Source organism: Anastrepha obliqua, chromosome 1, assembly GCF_027943255.1.
Source record: "Anastrepha obliqua isolate idAnaObli1 chromosome 1, idAnaObli1_1.0, whole genome shotgun sequence".
In the NCBI taxonomy this organism is placed as follows: domain Eukaryota; kingdom Metazoa; phylum Arthropoda; class Insecta; order Diptera; family Tephritidae; genus Anastrepha; species Anastrepha obliqua.
Genome location: NC_072892.1, coordinates 33,332,148 through 33,347,754, shown reverse-complemented (window position 1 = coordinate 33,347,754; position 15,607 = coordinate 33,332,148). Strand labels below are relative to the sequence as shown.

The 15,607-nt window shown below is 38.7% G+C and overlaps 1 protein-coding gene across 1 annotated transcript in view; it reads left to right on the top strand.

Annotated features, from left to right (window-relative positions):
* LOC129235869 (uncharacterized) overlaps positions 1 to 15,607 on the top strand; it is a 38,752-nt gene extending 23,145 nt beyond the window's left edge. Inside the window, exons 3-7 of the mRNA XM_054869926.1 lie at positions 13,175 to 13,270; positions 13,356 to 14,817; positions 14,894 to 15,004; positions 15,067 to 15,379; positions 15,437 to 15,607. Coding sequence (XP_054725901.1) covers positions 13,175 to 13,270; positions 13,356 to 14,817; positions 14,894 to 15,004; positions 15,067 to 15,379; positions 15,437 to 15,595 — 2,141 coding nt within the window. The 3' untranslated portion in view covers positions 15,596 to 15,607. The remainder of the gene's footprint in view (positions 1 to 13,174; positions 13,271 to 13,355; positions 14,818 to 14,893; positions 15,005 to 15,066; positions 15,380 to 15,436) is intronic.

Below are 15,607 nucleotides of genomic sequence, written 5' to 3'. Positions count from 1 at the left end.
ATTTAAATGGAGTGTCTCGGTACAAGACATAAAAACATCAGTGCAAGTTAGTCTCGCCTGTTCAATTGAAAATATGGAAAAATTTAAGAATTGCTGTAAAGAAAAGTATTTTTTTGTTAATTGTGATGATCTATGCCATCGAAAATTGTTTTACCAAAAATGGGTTTAACAAGCGATATTCAATACCCATAATGTTTTTTTATGGAAACTAGAAGTACTATTTTAGCATCTCGTTCTATGATTTTTAATATATTAGATATCGCTGTACTATTTTTTTAGTTAAAAAAAAAAATAAAAAACAATTTAAATAAAGAAAAAAATTAAAAATAAATAAAAAGTATTAAAAAAATAATAATTTCTGACAAAAAATGTGTATCTGCTTTATTTTAATATATTGTTTCAATATTTATATATTTTTTCAATTTTATTTTATTTAAGTTGAATTGAAGTAATAACTCGTTAATTCGTTGCGCTCCTATTGTTTTGAGTGAAATACTTATATTTTTTTGATTTAGTATCAACATGACAACCCTTAGATCTCGGGGTTAAAATCTTTAATAAGCATATATCTTCATAGTTTTAATGAATTATAATATTTTTCCAAAATATTTTGGCGGAAGTCTTAAAATATATGAAAGTTTTAAAAAATATACTCTGTGTCAGATTAAGGGGTTACATGGGTTTCGTCGGGTAAAAAAAGGCTAATTTAAATTTTTTTATATGTAAAAAATTATTTATTTAATTCAAACTTTTTTCTGTATTATAGATACATATATAAAGAATAATTTCTGAAATTTTCGAAAAAACAAAAATCGTCCATTGTGACGTCATATTCGGTGACCCCTCGAAAAAAAGGTGCGGCCGCGTTGTCACAATAACTCCTGACAGGTTCATCGAAAATGAAAAAAGCAAAAATAAGTGTTTTAGTTAAGACCATAAACTCGTGCTTGAACGAAGGAAAGAAAAAAAGTAAAAATTGGTATTTTGCCAGACATTTTTTTCTCAAAAAAAAGGAAAATTTCGGTCAAATTTGCTTGACATTTTGTTATTTTTAAAATAGTTGTAATTGAAAAAAATCCTTCGTCCAAGCACGAGTAAATTGTATTTCGAACACCTGTGTAAAATTTCATCAAGATCGGTTGAGTAGTTTTCGAGAACATTTGACAACCGACTTTGAAAACACGGTTCCGAGAAAAACGCGTTTAAAGTTTTGAGTAACAATACAAGTGGTTTGGAGCGCACACCTTCCAAAGGCTGTATCTCCGAAACTATTATTCGGACCGTCTTGAAAATTTAGGATAATATTCCTGAGAAGTTGTAGAAATAAGCCAAAAAACCAAAAATCGATTTTTTGAACCCACGAAACTCATGCAACCCCTTGACTACTTTCCTCTGCTACTATTTGACAGCAAGATACTCATTTCTCGCTTCATCTAATTTCCGCTCACACATGCACACATATCTTCAATGCCTAGAGACATTGATATGTCTGGAATAATATCGATGTGCGAGGGTGGTTTGAAAAGTCCGTGGAAAAAAAGAAAAATAGTTTTTTGGGGTAATCCTTTTCTATTTTTCGAAATAGTCTCCTTCTAGGCTTATACACTTCGTCTAACACTATTCTAGTTTGTTGATCCCTTCCGATTAATAGGATTTGTCGAAATCTGAAAATCTGAATCATCTTCGCTTGAGTGATGAAAATATTTTTTTGACTTTTATGCGCTGTTTGTATACGACAGCCGCAAAAATTATAAATATTCCGCTAGGGTGATTAATTTTGCACAAGGTGGCCCATAAAGGAGAATTGATACAAGTACGAATAAACTTATAAAACCATCTTTAGATTAATAAGAGGCAACGCATGTAATTGCCTTGCCTTGTCAAGTCAACTTCATTCTTAGTCCGCTTTTTCAGATATCAAAAGATTAAGTACTCGTAATTGAAAAAAACGCGTATTCATTGTAATGTACTAAGTACCTAATTAAAATATTTTTTCATAACAATCTTATATATTGTGAATTCTTGATAAGCAGCTTAAAAAGTGAATTATCAAAACTCAAATAATATTTATAGTTCAAGGTTGCCCCTAGCTGTATTTGTGTATGTATGTAATCAGCCTTTATTATCATTTGCTACGTCATGCAGCAGTGGGAATTCTTTTTCAGTAGAAAGTGTTTGTGTTTTTGTAGGGTATGCCTGGGTGTAAAACAATTTATGAGTGAGAGTGCTTTTAGAGTATTACTTTTTAATGATGGCTAAGCGGCTGCTAGTGACGATCTTTTTGACAATACGAGGTACAGTGGTATGGTTTCACACATTTGTTGACAAAAAATAGACGGCGTGCTCCTAGAGTAATGAAATTTTGTACACCTGCTTAGTTTCAATTTATTAAGAAAAATATTTATCAGAAATGTTTGAAATCGGTCACCTTTAGGAGAATCTCCCTTTGCTGCCTAATGGAACGATGGAATGGATAATACTTAATTCTGCCACTAGTTCTGTTACAAGTTAAGTTCGTTATAGTTATGAAATTATAATACTTTTTTTAATGAACTTAGTTTTGTATAATCATCTAAATGTTAAAGAACAAAAATTTAAATTTTCATTCGAAATGATCACCATTTGCTTTTACAAAAGCCTTCAAACGATTAGGCCACTCAACTATAGCAGCACGCACGGTTTCCATGGATATTGACATCGCTCCTCGAACCAAAGATTGTTTGAGACTCTCCAAATTTCTGTGAGGTATTTGACAGTCTATGTTTTCCAATTCTGATAAAAAACCGTTGGCCAATGGATTCAGATCAGGAATATGGTCTTTTAGCCACTGCTGGGTGGTTTTCGCCTTATGAGCTGGAGCGGAATCTTAACAGAAGATCCAACGCTCTCCATTGAAGAGAGTACTGCTCAACTGCTTCACCACACCTTCGAAGACATCCTCCCAAAACACTTTTGCCGCGGGCTTAAACCCTTTTCTTCAGAAATGAAGGGATGTAACACCTGGAGGCTGCATGGTGGCCGCGCTGAACCTTTGGTACAATGTTTTTTGAGTCTTCAGAAGTTTAAACATAGATTTTGTCGTTTTGCTTATTCAAAACTTCAACAACAGTGAACATTTTCTCATCTGTGAAAAAAATATTTTAATGGCCGTTGACCGCGTGACACCGAAGAAGCTGCTTACATCTGTGGAGTCTAATTTTTTTCAAGCGCGTTGTCAAAAGATGACCACTTGAGCGACTGAAGGCTTTCATGTAGAAATCATCCCTAATTAGTCTTGACATGGATTCGATCGATACATTCATTTCCCTGGACATCATTTTCTGCATTCTAAGGGGATTTCTGCCAATTCTTTCTCGAACAGCTTTTATGGCTGCACTGGCTCGAATGACGACGACCTCTTCTTTTTCTATCTGTGATTTCAGACGTTTGGGAAAAACGACTGATCGTGCGTTAAACAAACATTCTCGAAATATTAAGCTTATTTTCAGCAATTTGTAAGTCTGACTTGCAATTTTACCACACTTCAGTAATGCAATCACTGCACTGCGATTTTCCTTAACTCCCCACTCCAATATTAACAAGCGAAATTTGCCACGAAACTCATAATAATTTATGAGTATACAATGCAAAATCAAAAGTAATGGAACTTTTTACTGTGAATTTGTTCTCGCCGTATACATTGCAAAATTTGTCACAGAATTTATGGCAACACTATGTACATCTCAAAAAGTATGTCTTTTGTGAGCTCGATCGCATTTACTTATAGTGGTTATAGTTCTACTGGACACCCATTTCCCGGGATGCCATGCTTTACATGAGTCCACAATGTTGGTAGAACCTACCACTTATGCTGACAGGGAGGACCTAAAGCTGGCAAATAAGCTATTCCATGAAAATCGGGTACAATGGGCTATATCTACATTTAGCCCATACAAATCTCCTGGACCTGATGGGATATTCCCTTGCCTTCTGCAAAAGGGAAGCCAATACATTGTCCCTACTTTGTCCAGACTATATAAAGCAAGCCTATTGCTAGGTTATATTCCTACGAAATGGGCTGAGGTAAAGGTCGTATTCATTCCAAAGGTAGGGAAAAAACCCGAACAATTGCCTAAGTCATACAGACCGATTAGCCTTAGCTCATTTTTCCTAAAAACAATGGAAAAAATATTGGATCAGCACATACGGGAGAATAACTTGGTTAATTTCCCACTGCACCAACTTCAATTTGCCTACCAACAAGGTAAATCTACTGAGACTGCAATACACAGTCTGGTAACCATTATTGAAAAAGCTATTGAGTCAAAACAAATCGCACTTTGCGCTTTTATTGACATAACAGGAGCTTTCGATAATACGTCCTATGAGGCAATCAACAATGCCCTATCTCAAAAGGACGTACCTAAACCCATCAGACGATGGACTATATCGATGCTGAAATCCAGAACGATCAGTACAGAATTAGGAGGAAGAATAAAGTCTATCAAGGCCACAAGAGGTTGCCCGCAAGGGGGAGTACTCTCTCCTCTTCTGTGGACACTAGTAATAGATGAACTTCTCCACAAACTGAACAACCTAGGATTCCACACCCAGGGCTATGCTGATGACCTGGTAGTATATATAGTGGGCTGGCATGAAGAGACCATCTCTAACCGCATGCAACAAGCCCTCAACATAATAAACAAATGGTGCACTGACAAAGGGCTCTCTATCAACCCATCTAAAACTGCGCTAGTGCCGTTCACCAGGAAAAGGAATATCAACATCAAATGTCCTGTCCTGAATGAATCGACTCTACAACTCTCCACAGAGGCGAACTACCTTGGTATCAACCTTGACAAAGCGCTTACCTGGAACTCGCATCTTGAGAAAGTTACTGTAAAAGCCACAAGGGCATTCTATGCCTGCACAAGGCTTTTTGGTAAAACATGGGGGCTTAGCCCCAGAATGACCTACTGGACATTCACTACAGTTGTTAAGCCTATAGTCACTTATGCTTCCATAGCATTGTGGCCCAAAGTTAAGCAACGAAAGGCGGCAAGCGATCTTAACAAATTGTACCGCCTCATCTGCATCGGTATAACAGGAGCAATGAAAACATGCCAAACTGACGCTTTGGGCGTGCTCCTAGGTATACCACCGCTTCCCATCTTAATTGAAAAAGAAGCAAGATTGAGTGCCTTAAGACTAAAAGGCAACGCCGATCTTAAAAGTGGAGATATGAGAGGACATCTAAAGATCTTAGAAGACTTTCGACACACTCCTATACTACACAGGGTGGATACAATATCTCCCAAACCCATTCTCTACAGAAACTTCCGAATTATTATTAATGAACGAACAACTTGGAGAACTAATTCTATCAATTTCAAGCCTGGATCTCAATTATGGTTCACTGATGGGTCTAAGCTGGAAGATGGTAGAGCAGGGGCAGGAATCAATGGGCCTAAATTTAAAAAATCGATTCCGATGTGACTCTACCCAACAATATTCCAGGCAGAAATACATGCCATTGAAATATGTGTGAGAGAATGCCTTCGCAGGAAAATGAGAGGTACTCACATCTACATACTCTCAGATAGTCAAGCGGCTCTAAAAGCCCTTCTATCAACAACTATCACCTCTAAATTGGTAAATGATTGCCTAAACCTTCTCAACATGTTAGGAAACCTCAACACAGTAACTCTAGTCTGGATTCCGGGACATGAAGGGCATGAGGGGAATGAAATGGCTGATGACCTCGCAAAACAAGGAGCAAATATGCAACTTACTGGTCCTGAGCCTTTCTGTGGACTCACGAAAAGCCACATTAATGAATTCCTCAGGAAATGGGAAGAAAGGAAATTTGCTGCACACTGGCTAAATTGTGCCGGTCAGCGTCAAGCCAAACAATTTCTTAGTCCCAACAAAGGAATATCAGACAAGCTACTCTCACTAAACAGAGTAGATCTGCGTCTTTTAACAGGATACCTCACAGGTCACTGCAGCCTGAGGTATCATTTAAATAACATTGGTCTATCAGAGACCAATGTCTGCCGCTTTTGCGAAATGGATATAGAAAGCTCAGAACATGTGCTTTGTGAATGTCCTGCGCTGGGCAGACAAAGACTTCACCACCTTGGTGGTATCGTAGTATCTCCATGTAATCTTTGGAACAACAAACCCACAATAGTGCTAAAATTTATAAAAAGCCTTAAACTCTAGGGTTACAAAAATAGGTCTTGCACAATAGATCAACTCTGGTCGCAGTGCGTAATGGCCTTCTAATAATAATAATAATATAGTGGTGAAGATGAGCACAATTTGTATATTTTTGGGATAACAAAATTTACAGCAATGACATAGTTGTGTGAATAAAGATTGTAGCAGAAGCTTTTCAGCGCTTACTGCAATTATTTATATGCCTTCCCACTGCTCCTTACACTTCTTACTTCAAAAATGTTGTTCACTTTCACTAAAAGTCGCAATAAATAAACAAAAAAATAATAAATAATTAAGGAAAAACAAACAAATTTACATCACTCCAGTGGAATTCACCCGTACTTAACACCAATCCTATCTTTTTTTATTATTTTTCTTTCCGTATCACTACTTTATGATGCCACTGCTGTGAGTAATCAATGAACCATTAAAGTTTGACCAACATTTCGCGTGGTTAAAAATCCATTTTTTTTATAACTAACCTACATAAATATTTTTATTTAAATATTTTTATTACTTTAAGCTGCAGTTTTAAAGTGTTTAAATTACAAAGTGAGCAAAAAATTATGCAAAAGCAATGAGCAAAAAATGGCTGCTAAAAATCGTTTGTAAACAAAAGCTCGGACTGCCGATCGACATATTTAGCGCATGCGCTTTGGTATCTTCTTCTCTGAAAAAGAAGACCAACAACAATGTTTTGTATGTTTGATTGTCACAGCAAAGTAATGGAAAAGTAGAAAATAAAAATTTAATTCGCCTTGTTTTATTCTCTGCTGATAGCCACATGGACACTGCGACAGAAAAAAACATATCAGCTGATTTACCAACACAACCTTTAATAGATTCGCCTTGTCTCATAGCATACTTTTGGAAGTTTTTCGTATGGAGGAAAATTGTCAACATTGTTTACAAACAAAACAAAAAAGGTGGCAAAAATAGGCGCGCCATTTGAGCGACTCTAAACTTTCACTTTATTGTACTAAAATTTGATGTACTATAAAGTTACATACTCAGAAGCTTTCTAAAGATGCCGATTAGAAAGATAAGAATTTTGATGATAATTTTTTGAAATTTTTGAAATTTTCATAAATTTCCTACAAAGTTTAGAACTGTAATTTATAAGGTTTTTGTTACAAACCTCACAGAAATAAGTATATGTGCAAGGGTATTTTCAAATCAAAAAAACTATAAAGAAGCAGGAGAAAGGTTCAACCAATATTTGAATATATATTTAGGAAAAATAGGAACAAAAAATTATATAACAAAAAGTCAACTTGAGTAAACTTATTAATTAAGAAAAGAAATTAAAATAACTTCATATGAAATAAGTATATGTGCATTGGCCTTTCATTACACTTTTTTCAACGTTTCTATAGCTTTCAATTTTCTAATAATTAATATGTTTTCCATTTTGAGAAAGCACATAATTTATACGTTTAGGCATAGAGTCTGCCAAGTTTTGAAGAGTGGAATCACCTATCTTATCCCACTCTTCCACTAAAGTATATTACCTTTCAGGTCTTTGATTGTCTCAAAATGCCAAAAATTTTTATAAATACGGGCCGACAATATTCCCCTCAATTGGTCCTCAATTGGTTTAAAATCGGGACTTAGTGCTGGCCAATCCTGAACTGAAATTTTTCTTGACCGTAGAAAGGCCTTAGTTTAAACGAGCCGTATGGATTGGGGCGTTGTCTTGCTGGAAAGCCCAGTCGTCTCCCTATATGTTTCCCGCAAACTCAATGAGAACATCCTCTAATATTTCAACATAGAATTCTGCGTTGGTTCTTGTCGGAATAAAACAAATTGGAGACTTTTCACCATGTCCGAAAGCGGCCCAAATCATCAGAGAGCCGTCACCGTGGTTCCGCTTATGACGCGTTCGCCGTGGTTGCCTAGGGTCCGGCCAATATTTCTGGCAACCATCTGGACCATTTAAGTTGAACTTTTTTTCGTCCGAAAATACAACGTTGCGGAATTGGTTAGTACAAAATTTATATTTTCCGGCCATTGCTAAGCGAGTCTTAATGTGGCGTGACAATAGTCTTGGTACCGGCTCCCGCAAACAATATTTAAGTGTTCCGTCCTCGACCAAAATTTGATGTATTCGTCTATTGGTGACCTTAAGACTTAAATGGTATTTGATTTTCTTGCAAGACATTTCTTTTTGAGCAGCCAGACGACGAATTTATCGTTTGCATCTGCTGTCGATGTTAGTTGATCTGCCTCTTCGGTTGAGTTGACCATATGTTTCTGGATTTTTAAGAAAGTTGCTGATGGTATTCCTATGCCGATTTACTCTAGCAGCAGTTTCATAAATACTTTTGCCATTTTCGCTTAGCCCTTTAATCAGACCACGCTCTTCAACGGATAAATGTCTTCCACGTGGCATTCTACAGATTAAGCCATCAATAATTTAATTATTCTTTTGTAATAACGGTACTAGCTGAGCTGTATGAGCTTTACGACGACAGAGACATAGACGCAGCGAATAAAGATCCAGCGGCTTCGTTGGCTGGGTCATGTCGTCCGAATGGATACAAACGCTCCGGCTTTGAAAGTATTCGATGCGGTACCAGCTGGTGGTAGCAGAGGAAGAGGAAGGCGTCCTCTGCGTTGGAAAGATCAGGTGGAGAAGGACTTGGCTTCACTTGGTGTGTCCAATTGGTGCCGGTTAGCACGAGAAAGAAACGACTGGCGCGCTTTGTTAAGCTCGGCCAAAATCGCGTAAGCGGTTATAGCGCCAATTAAGAAGAAGAGAATAACGGTACTAAGAATAATGACTAAAGAAGAATTTTGCAATCGAATAGTTAAGTTGGATATATATTTGGAAATATTTGAAATTTCGAAGTGACTCAATTATGTGAGCACAGGTATATATACATACATACACATATAAAGTTACTTTAAAACGAAACATACAGTAAAGTGTTCTTTATTTTGGTTTCTCATTTCGTGGAATTCGCTTTTACTTTCTCATTTATGGGTAATAATAAATGAAATAACTTTTACTTAAACTTTTGTTGCATAACAACATTTTTCAATTAAACTCTTGGAGCAGCCGATGGCGGAGAATATTTTGAAGTACTTGGCTTTCGTACCAAATGACTATTGGTAGTGAAATTTCAGATGGCGTATATTTGAAGTATGGATATTATAAAGCAGAATGGAGTTTAGACGTTTAGTGATTTTTGAACTAAATCAAACGCAGGATTTATCAGCTTTTGTCGATTTGGTTTCATTACGAAATATCCTATAAGTAGTTAATTCTATACTTTGTCCATTTAATTCATTATTCTTTCCAAAAATTTTGATTTTTCGATCTATTGAAATTTGACATTACTAAATTAGCTTCGATTTGTTTCCATAACTTTTAAGTTTACTAAATATGCGCCAGTCTACTGTGCATATGAGTTGCCGCATCTTGATATCTATCCAGTTTTGCTTTTAATTTCTATTTTTGTATAAAATAAATAATAAGTGTAAATATAAAAATATTTAATATAAATAAATAATAAAATATAAAATAAATAAATAATAAAATATAAATAATGAAATATAGGTATACATCTGCATATAAAAGAAAATAAAAAAATCATCTTCTCTTATTTTTAACAAATTTTTCTAAAATTCATTCCACCGCGGAAGTAAAGTGGTGCTTCCTCAACCGCTCTTCTGACAGCCGCTCTTTTTTAAATATGTTTTGAGCCGGCGAAGTAATGAAAATTAACTTTCTTTCTCATACATACTTCTTTCTATTTAAAAAATTTTGTAAATTAATTTACATCACAGCTTGAATTCCATCTGAACTTTCTCAAAATCGCCTTCCAGGTCATCATTGTGAGAAATATGAAATTCTTCGAAATTTAGTATAGCATTATCGTCAAGACTCCAGGTGAGTTGAGCACATAATTTGTATGGTATAATATTCTCGTGGGAGAAGTAATCTCGCTGTAGACGATATAGTCATCCTGATGACAGAGAAGTTCAGCTCGACTATCAGCGGGCTCATGCAATCAGCGTTAAAGGAACTCTGTAAGTGGGCGACCTCAAACGGTCTAATGGTTAACCCAGTCAAGACCGAACTCGTTCTGTGCACTAGAAGATATAAGATACCAAGTTTTCAGTTGTCGCCTATAGATGGAGTAATACTAACCCTATCGAAGGAAGCCAAGTACCTTGGCATAATTCTGGACTCAAAGCTTTCTTGGAAAAGGAAAGGTTGAAGCAAGCTTTTAATGCCCTCTTTATCTGTAAGAGGACAATTGGGGAAAAACTGGGATCTTAAACCATATAAAAACGACTAGGCGTACAATAGGATCATCAGACCTATTATGATTTATGGAGCTTTCGTATGAGGAAGGCGGAGCAGACACACTCTTATATAGCAGCCTATAGCGGCCAAATCTGCTTCCAGGATTAACATTCGTAAGATGCATCGAAAACAGACTATCTGAATCCCAAGATAGATTTCAACAAAGATTTATACTCTAAGAATACCCGATAAAAAAGATTGGCATACTACAGTCATATCAGATGATAGTATGGTGACCATACGAGTATTTATACTGACCACTCAAAGATGGATAATGGCACTGGATCGGGATTGTACTCGGGATAATTGCCCTTAAATTGCTCCTTTAGACTCCCTGACTGATGTAGCGTATGCCAAGCAGTGATCTACGCTATAGACAAAGCAGTAAAAACAATAAGACTAATGGACTTACCTCCAGAAAAACTTAACATTTTTTTTTAAATTGATAGTCAAGCAGCAATCCAGGCACTGGTTTCTACGCACATCAACTCAAGATGTGTTAAAAAATGCGGGAGGTCGCTTTGGCTTATCCAACAACATCGTCACACTTTGTTGGGTCCCCAACCACTCTGTAGTAGATCAAAATGAAAGAGCGGATGAGTGTGCCAGGAAAGACTCTGAACTTGATCTTCAGTGAGTGGTAGAGGACGTTAGCATTCCTCTAAATTAACTGTACGCTGCGATTGGCTTGAGCGTTATCGCGGAAACCCAATAGAAGGTGGTGTCTGACTACAAAATGCAGGGTCTCCAAAGCGCTCTGGCCAAAAGTGAATCGTAGAAGGACAAAATGTCTGCTTGAACAGATCAACAATAACTTCTGCAAGAGTTGTGGAGATGAAGAAAAAATTGAGTCGGTACAACACCTCCTCTGTGAATGTCCTGTACTTCAAAGAAGTCGTGCCAAATATCTTAGCGATTATTTCTTTGACGACATGAGAAATTTGAAAGGAAGGACTTTTAGAGGAAGAAGGAAGGACCTTTTTAAAAATATCTAAGTGGTTTAAGCAACTTAGTTAGGGGATGGAAATCAAATGCAGGTATCACAATGGGACTAAGGGTCACCGGGTGTCTTGTCTTAGACAAGCAACCTGGCTACCCTAATGTTTTCCAATGTCCTCTTCGTAGCTTACTTCCGTTCTATAGGGATTAGGTTCGGTTAGGTTAGGTTGAAGCGGTTGTCCTGTCAGGCTCATAGCCCATTGTGATACCGCGTGGGGAGCTTTTCCTAATTCTACAAAAACCAGTGTGTGCTTTTCAAAAATTTTAGAATACCTCCTATTTCTGCAGAACTGAGATCTTCCAATTCGTTGAAAAATTGTCTGCCTAGAATAGCAAATCTCCGTCTGGTTAGAGTTTGACAATGCCACAGAAGGTGCAAGATTGTCTCTATCTCTTTCTCATCAAGACGACTTGGGCGTACCTACTTATTAGAAAATGTCCTGTTATGACTGAAATCGGTCTGCGAAGGCTGTGTTTATTGTGGCTTAGTAAAGATTCTGCGCGTTTAGGATTCAGAGTCGACCACAGTCCACGGGCGATTTTACAGGTGACTTCATTACGCCATCTTTCGTTTGCTTTTCTTACGATTTCTTCAAAGATAAGTAGCTTACATGTTGGTAAGGATATGTCTATGTCATTGTCTATGTACTCATCGGTCAGCTTGGTGCCGAGTCTCGCTAGTTCATCGGCCCTACAGTTACCCTCAGCGTCGCGATGGCCAGGAACCCATATTATCCTTAGGCGAAATGACTCAGCCACCTCGTTAAGAGATGTGGACAACCTTAGAGGTTGTCGACTGTTTTGTGAGGGATTTTATCGCCGCCTGGCTGTCAGTGAAAATGTAGACGTCATTTCCAGATATCGCATCACACTGTACCAGTGTCGCGGTTTTTATTATTGCCATAAGTTCAGCCTGAAAGACACTACAGTAGTCGGGGAGCCGAAAACTGAAGGAGATCCCCAGATGCTCGGAATATACACCTTCTCCCACCCTGCCCTAGAGCTTTGAACCATCTGTGTATACATGGATGAGGATTACGTGAGAATTAACTATTTTTCTAATGCTCCAATCGCTCGACCTATTTATCGTGAATTGTGAATTTAGTGCTATTAGTTATGCCGTCTTCCTTGACTTTTCTGTTTGAAGAGTAGCTTTTTTCAAGCTTTTGAATTTATTACATTTTTAGTTTTAAGTTTGCCTTTGCTATTCGTAGTCTGTAAGATTGAAAATTCTTGGATTAAATAAATAACTTTGTTATACAAAAGTGGGCAACTCCTGTGTTTCGGCACAATCTGAATACAATTCTGTAAAAAAAAACCTGTTTGAAAGCGGCATGAGTTTATTTTTTTAGAACACAAGCCGATATTTTGTCTAGGCCTTGTTCTTTGTTGGGTGGTTCGATGGGTCTAAGAGGATATAAAAACCTTTAGTATTGATTAAGAAATTGGCAAAGCTTTCCAAAATTAGCACATCATCAAATAGGGAAATCCTTAGTTTTTTCGGTTAGCTTCAATAAAATCGGAAAAATTCTTAGGGTGCGAATAATATCATTTTCAGCATCCCAGCATATTTGTTGCAGTATTTTCTCCATTAGTAAATTAAGTGTAGCCTCTTTCTACCACCATATTTATAACACATTTCTCTTGCTCCATTTTCAGCGCTCTCTGTAATTTTCCTGTCGCAAGGGCTGGTACAAGCAACCAGCTCGGATTCAGATGACGACTACGAGCCGAGACACTTGACCAACGACCAATGTAAGTTACGATGTTTCAAACTGAACAGAGCATCGGTTTATTTAGTTAAGCATAAAGTTTGGATTCATATCTACTTTTAAGGCAGCGTCTTTTTTTCAGTCGCAATCGGACTCACCATTCTCACGAGCCACCGCAAAGGGTGAGAATGTTCGACGAGTTGGACGAGTGGAGACTAACAAATGGAATCAGACAAATCGCCTGAAGATTAGCAATGAGTCAACATATTCCGATTCTGATTCCGATTCAGAATCTGAAAGTCGCGATACAAATTCTGAATATGAGGATGATGATGATGGCGACGAGTACTATGATGACAGCGGTGAGGAGAGCAGCACAGATAGCAGTAGTGATGAGTCGGTGCCACGTTTGTTGTCACAATCGGCTTTCAATCGCATTTCGGAAACCTTGGGTGCTCTCAACACAATGGGCCATCTGTTGGTGGACATAACGCGCGGTGGTCACGAGTCGAAACAGGATTCATATGAGGCACCAGCGGCAAATGAAGTTAGTGCTAGTGGTGTTGAATCGACTACTGTTGGTATTCTAAGTACTACAAGCGCTACGACGATTGCAACAACGACCGCAACGCCATCTAGAAAGTTCAATGACATAAGCCCAACAGCGAAAATTCTCGCGCCACTGCCTAATCAAAGTAATCTGATCACAGACCAGAAAGTGACGGGTTTGTTGATGGCCGACAAGCGTGTGGGCGAAAACGGAACGCCTGCTAAGCCGATGTTTGTCGAAACTAAGGAGACAAAAAAGAAGAAAAAGAAGAAGAAGAACCGCAATAAGGTGAAGAAACCCGCGGCCACAAACCCAGCCAATGGTAGTGCAACCGGTCAATCGCAACAGTTAAACAAACCACCAACCACCTTAAGACCCACCACCACGACGCTGCCAACAACCAGCCACATTGCAAATGATCGCATTGATCAGATTACAACCACTACTGAAGATATTTCTGGCAAAGATGTGGAGAACTATTGCAAAACACCTAGCGGACGTCTGGGTCGTTGCGAAGATTTGAGCAGCTGTCCAGCTTTGCTGCTGAATTTGAGTAGTCTGCGCGAGTCGCTCTGCTTTAAGAGCTTATTCGTGCCAGGTGTCTGTTGTCCATTAGCAGAGTCTTCAACAGTGCTTACAACACAGCGACCGCTCAAGCTGACCACGAAAGCGCCGACTGTGGCGCTCACAACGAAGCGACCAACTACACAACGTCCAGCCTCCTCACCGAGCTTGGTGTTGATACCACAGCTTAAACCTTCAACAACAACAACAACCACGACCACATCGAACCCGTTGGGCAATGAATTGGAACTCATAGGCAACAATAACATAGTTGATCCGGAAGAGTGCGGACAGCAGGAGTATTCGGCAGGGCGAATTGTGGGCGGTGTTGAAGCACCAAATGGCCAATGGCCATGGATGGCGGCGATCTTCTTGCATGGCCCCAAACGTACCGAGTTCTGGTGTGGCGGGTCGCTTATTGGCACGAAGTATATTCTAACTGCAGCGCATTGCACGAGGGACTCACGCCAGAAACCGTAAGTAAAGAAGTCGAAATTATTGATTTAACTAAATTGTGACCACATCTATCTTCTCTGGTATCTTTTCTTACAGCTTTGCGGCGCGCCAATTCACTGTGCGTCTGGGCGACATCGACTTATCCACCGATGCTGAACCCTCCGCGCCGGTCACCTTTACCGTGAAAGAAGTGCGCGCACATGAGCGGTATGTAGATCTTTTAGATAGAGGATTGGTTCTGTAACTCAAACACTCCTTTCATTGCACAGTTTCTCACGTATTGGCTTCTATAATGACATCGCCATTTTGGTGCTGGACAAGCCTGTGCGTAAGTCCAAATATGTTATCCCAGTTTGTTTGCCGCGTGCGGGACGTGCGCCGCCTAAGGAACGTCTGCCTGGGCGTCGTGCGACTGTAGTGGGTTGGGGCACCACCTACTATGGTGGCAAAGAGTCGACAACGCAGCGTCAAGCTGAATTGCCGATTTGGCGGAATGAGGACTGCGATCGTTCCTACTTCCAACCCATCAATGAGAACTTTGTGTGCGCCGGCTACTCGGATGGTGGCGTGGATGCGTGCCAGGTAACATTTTTCTATATTTTTTGCTTATTTTTATACTAAAGTAAACTGCTTTCTCAGGGCGACTCCGGCGGGCCACTTATGATGCGCTTTGACTCGCGGTGGGTGCAACTCGGCGTGGTGTCGTTCGGCAACAAATGCGGTGAGCCTGGCTATCCTGGCGTCTATACGAGAGTTTCGCAATATTTGGATTGGATTCGTGATCACACGCGTGACTAGTGTGGCACTAAG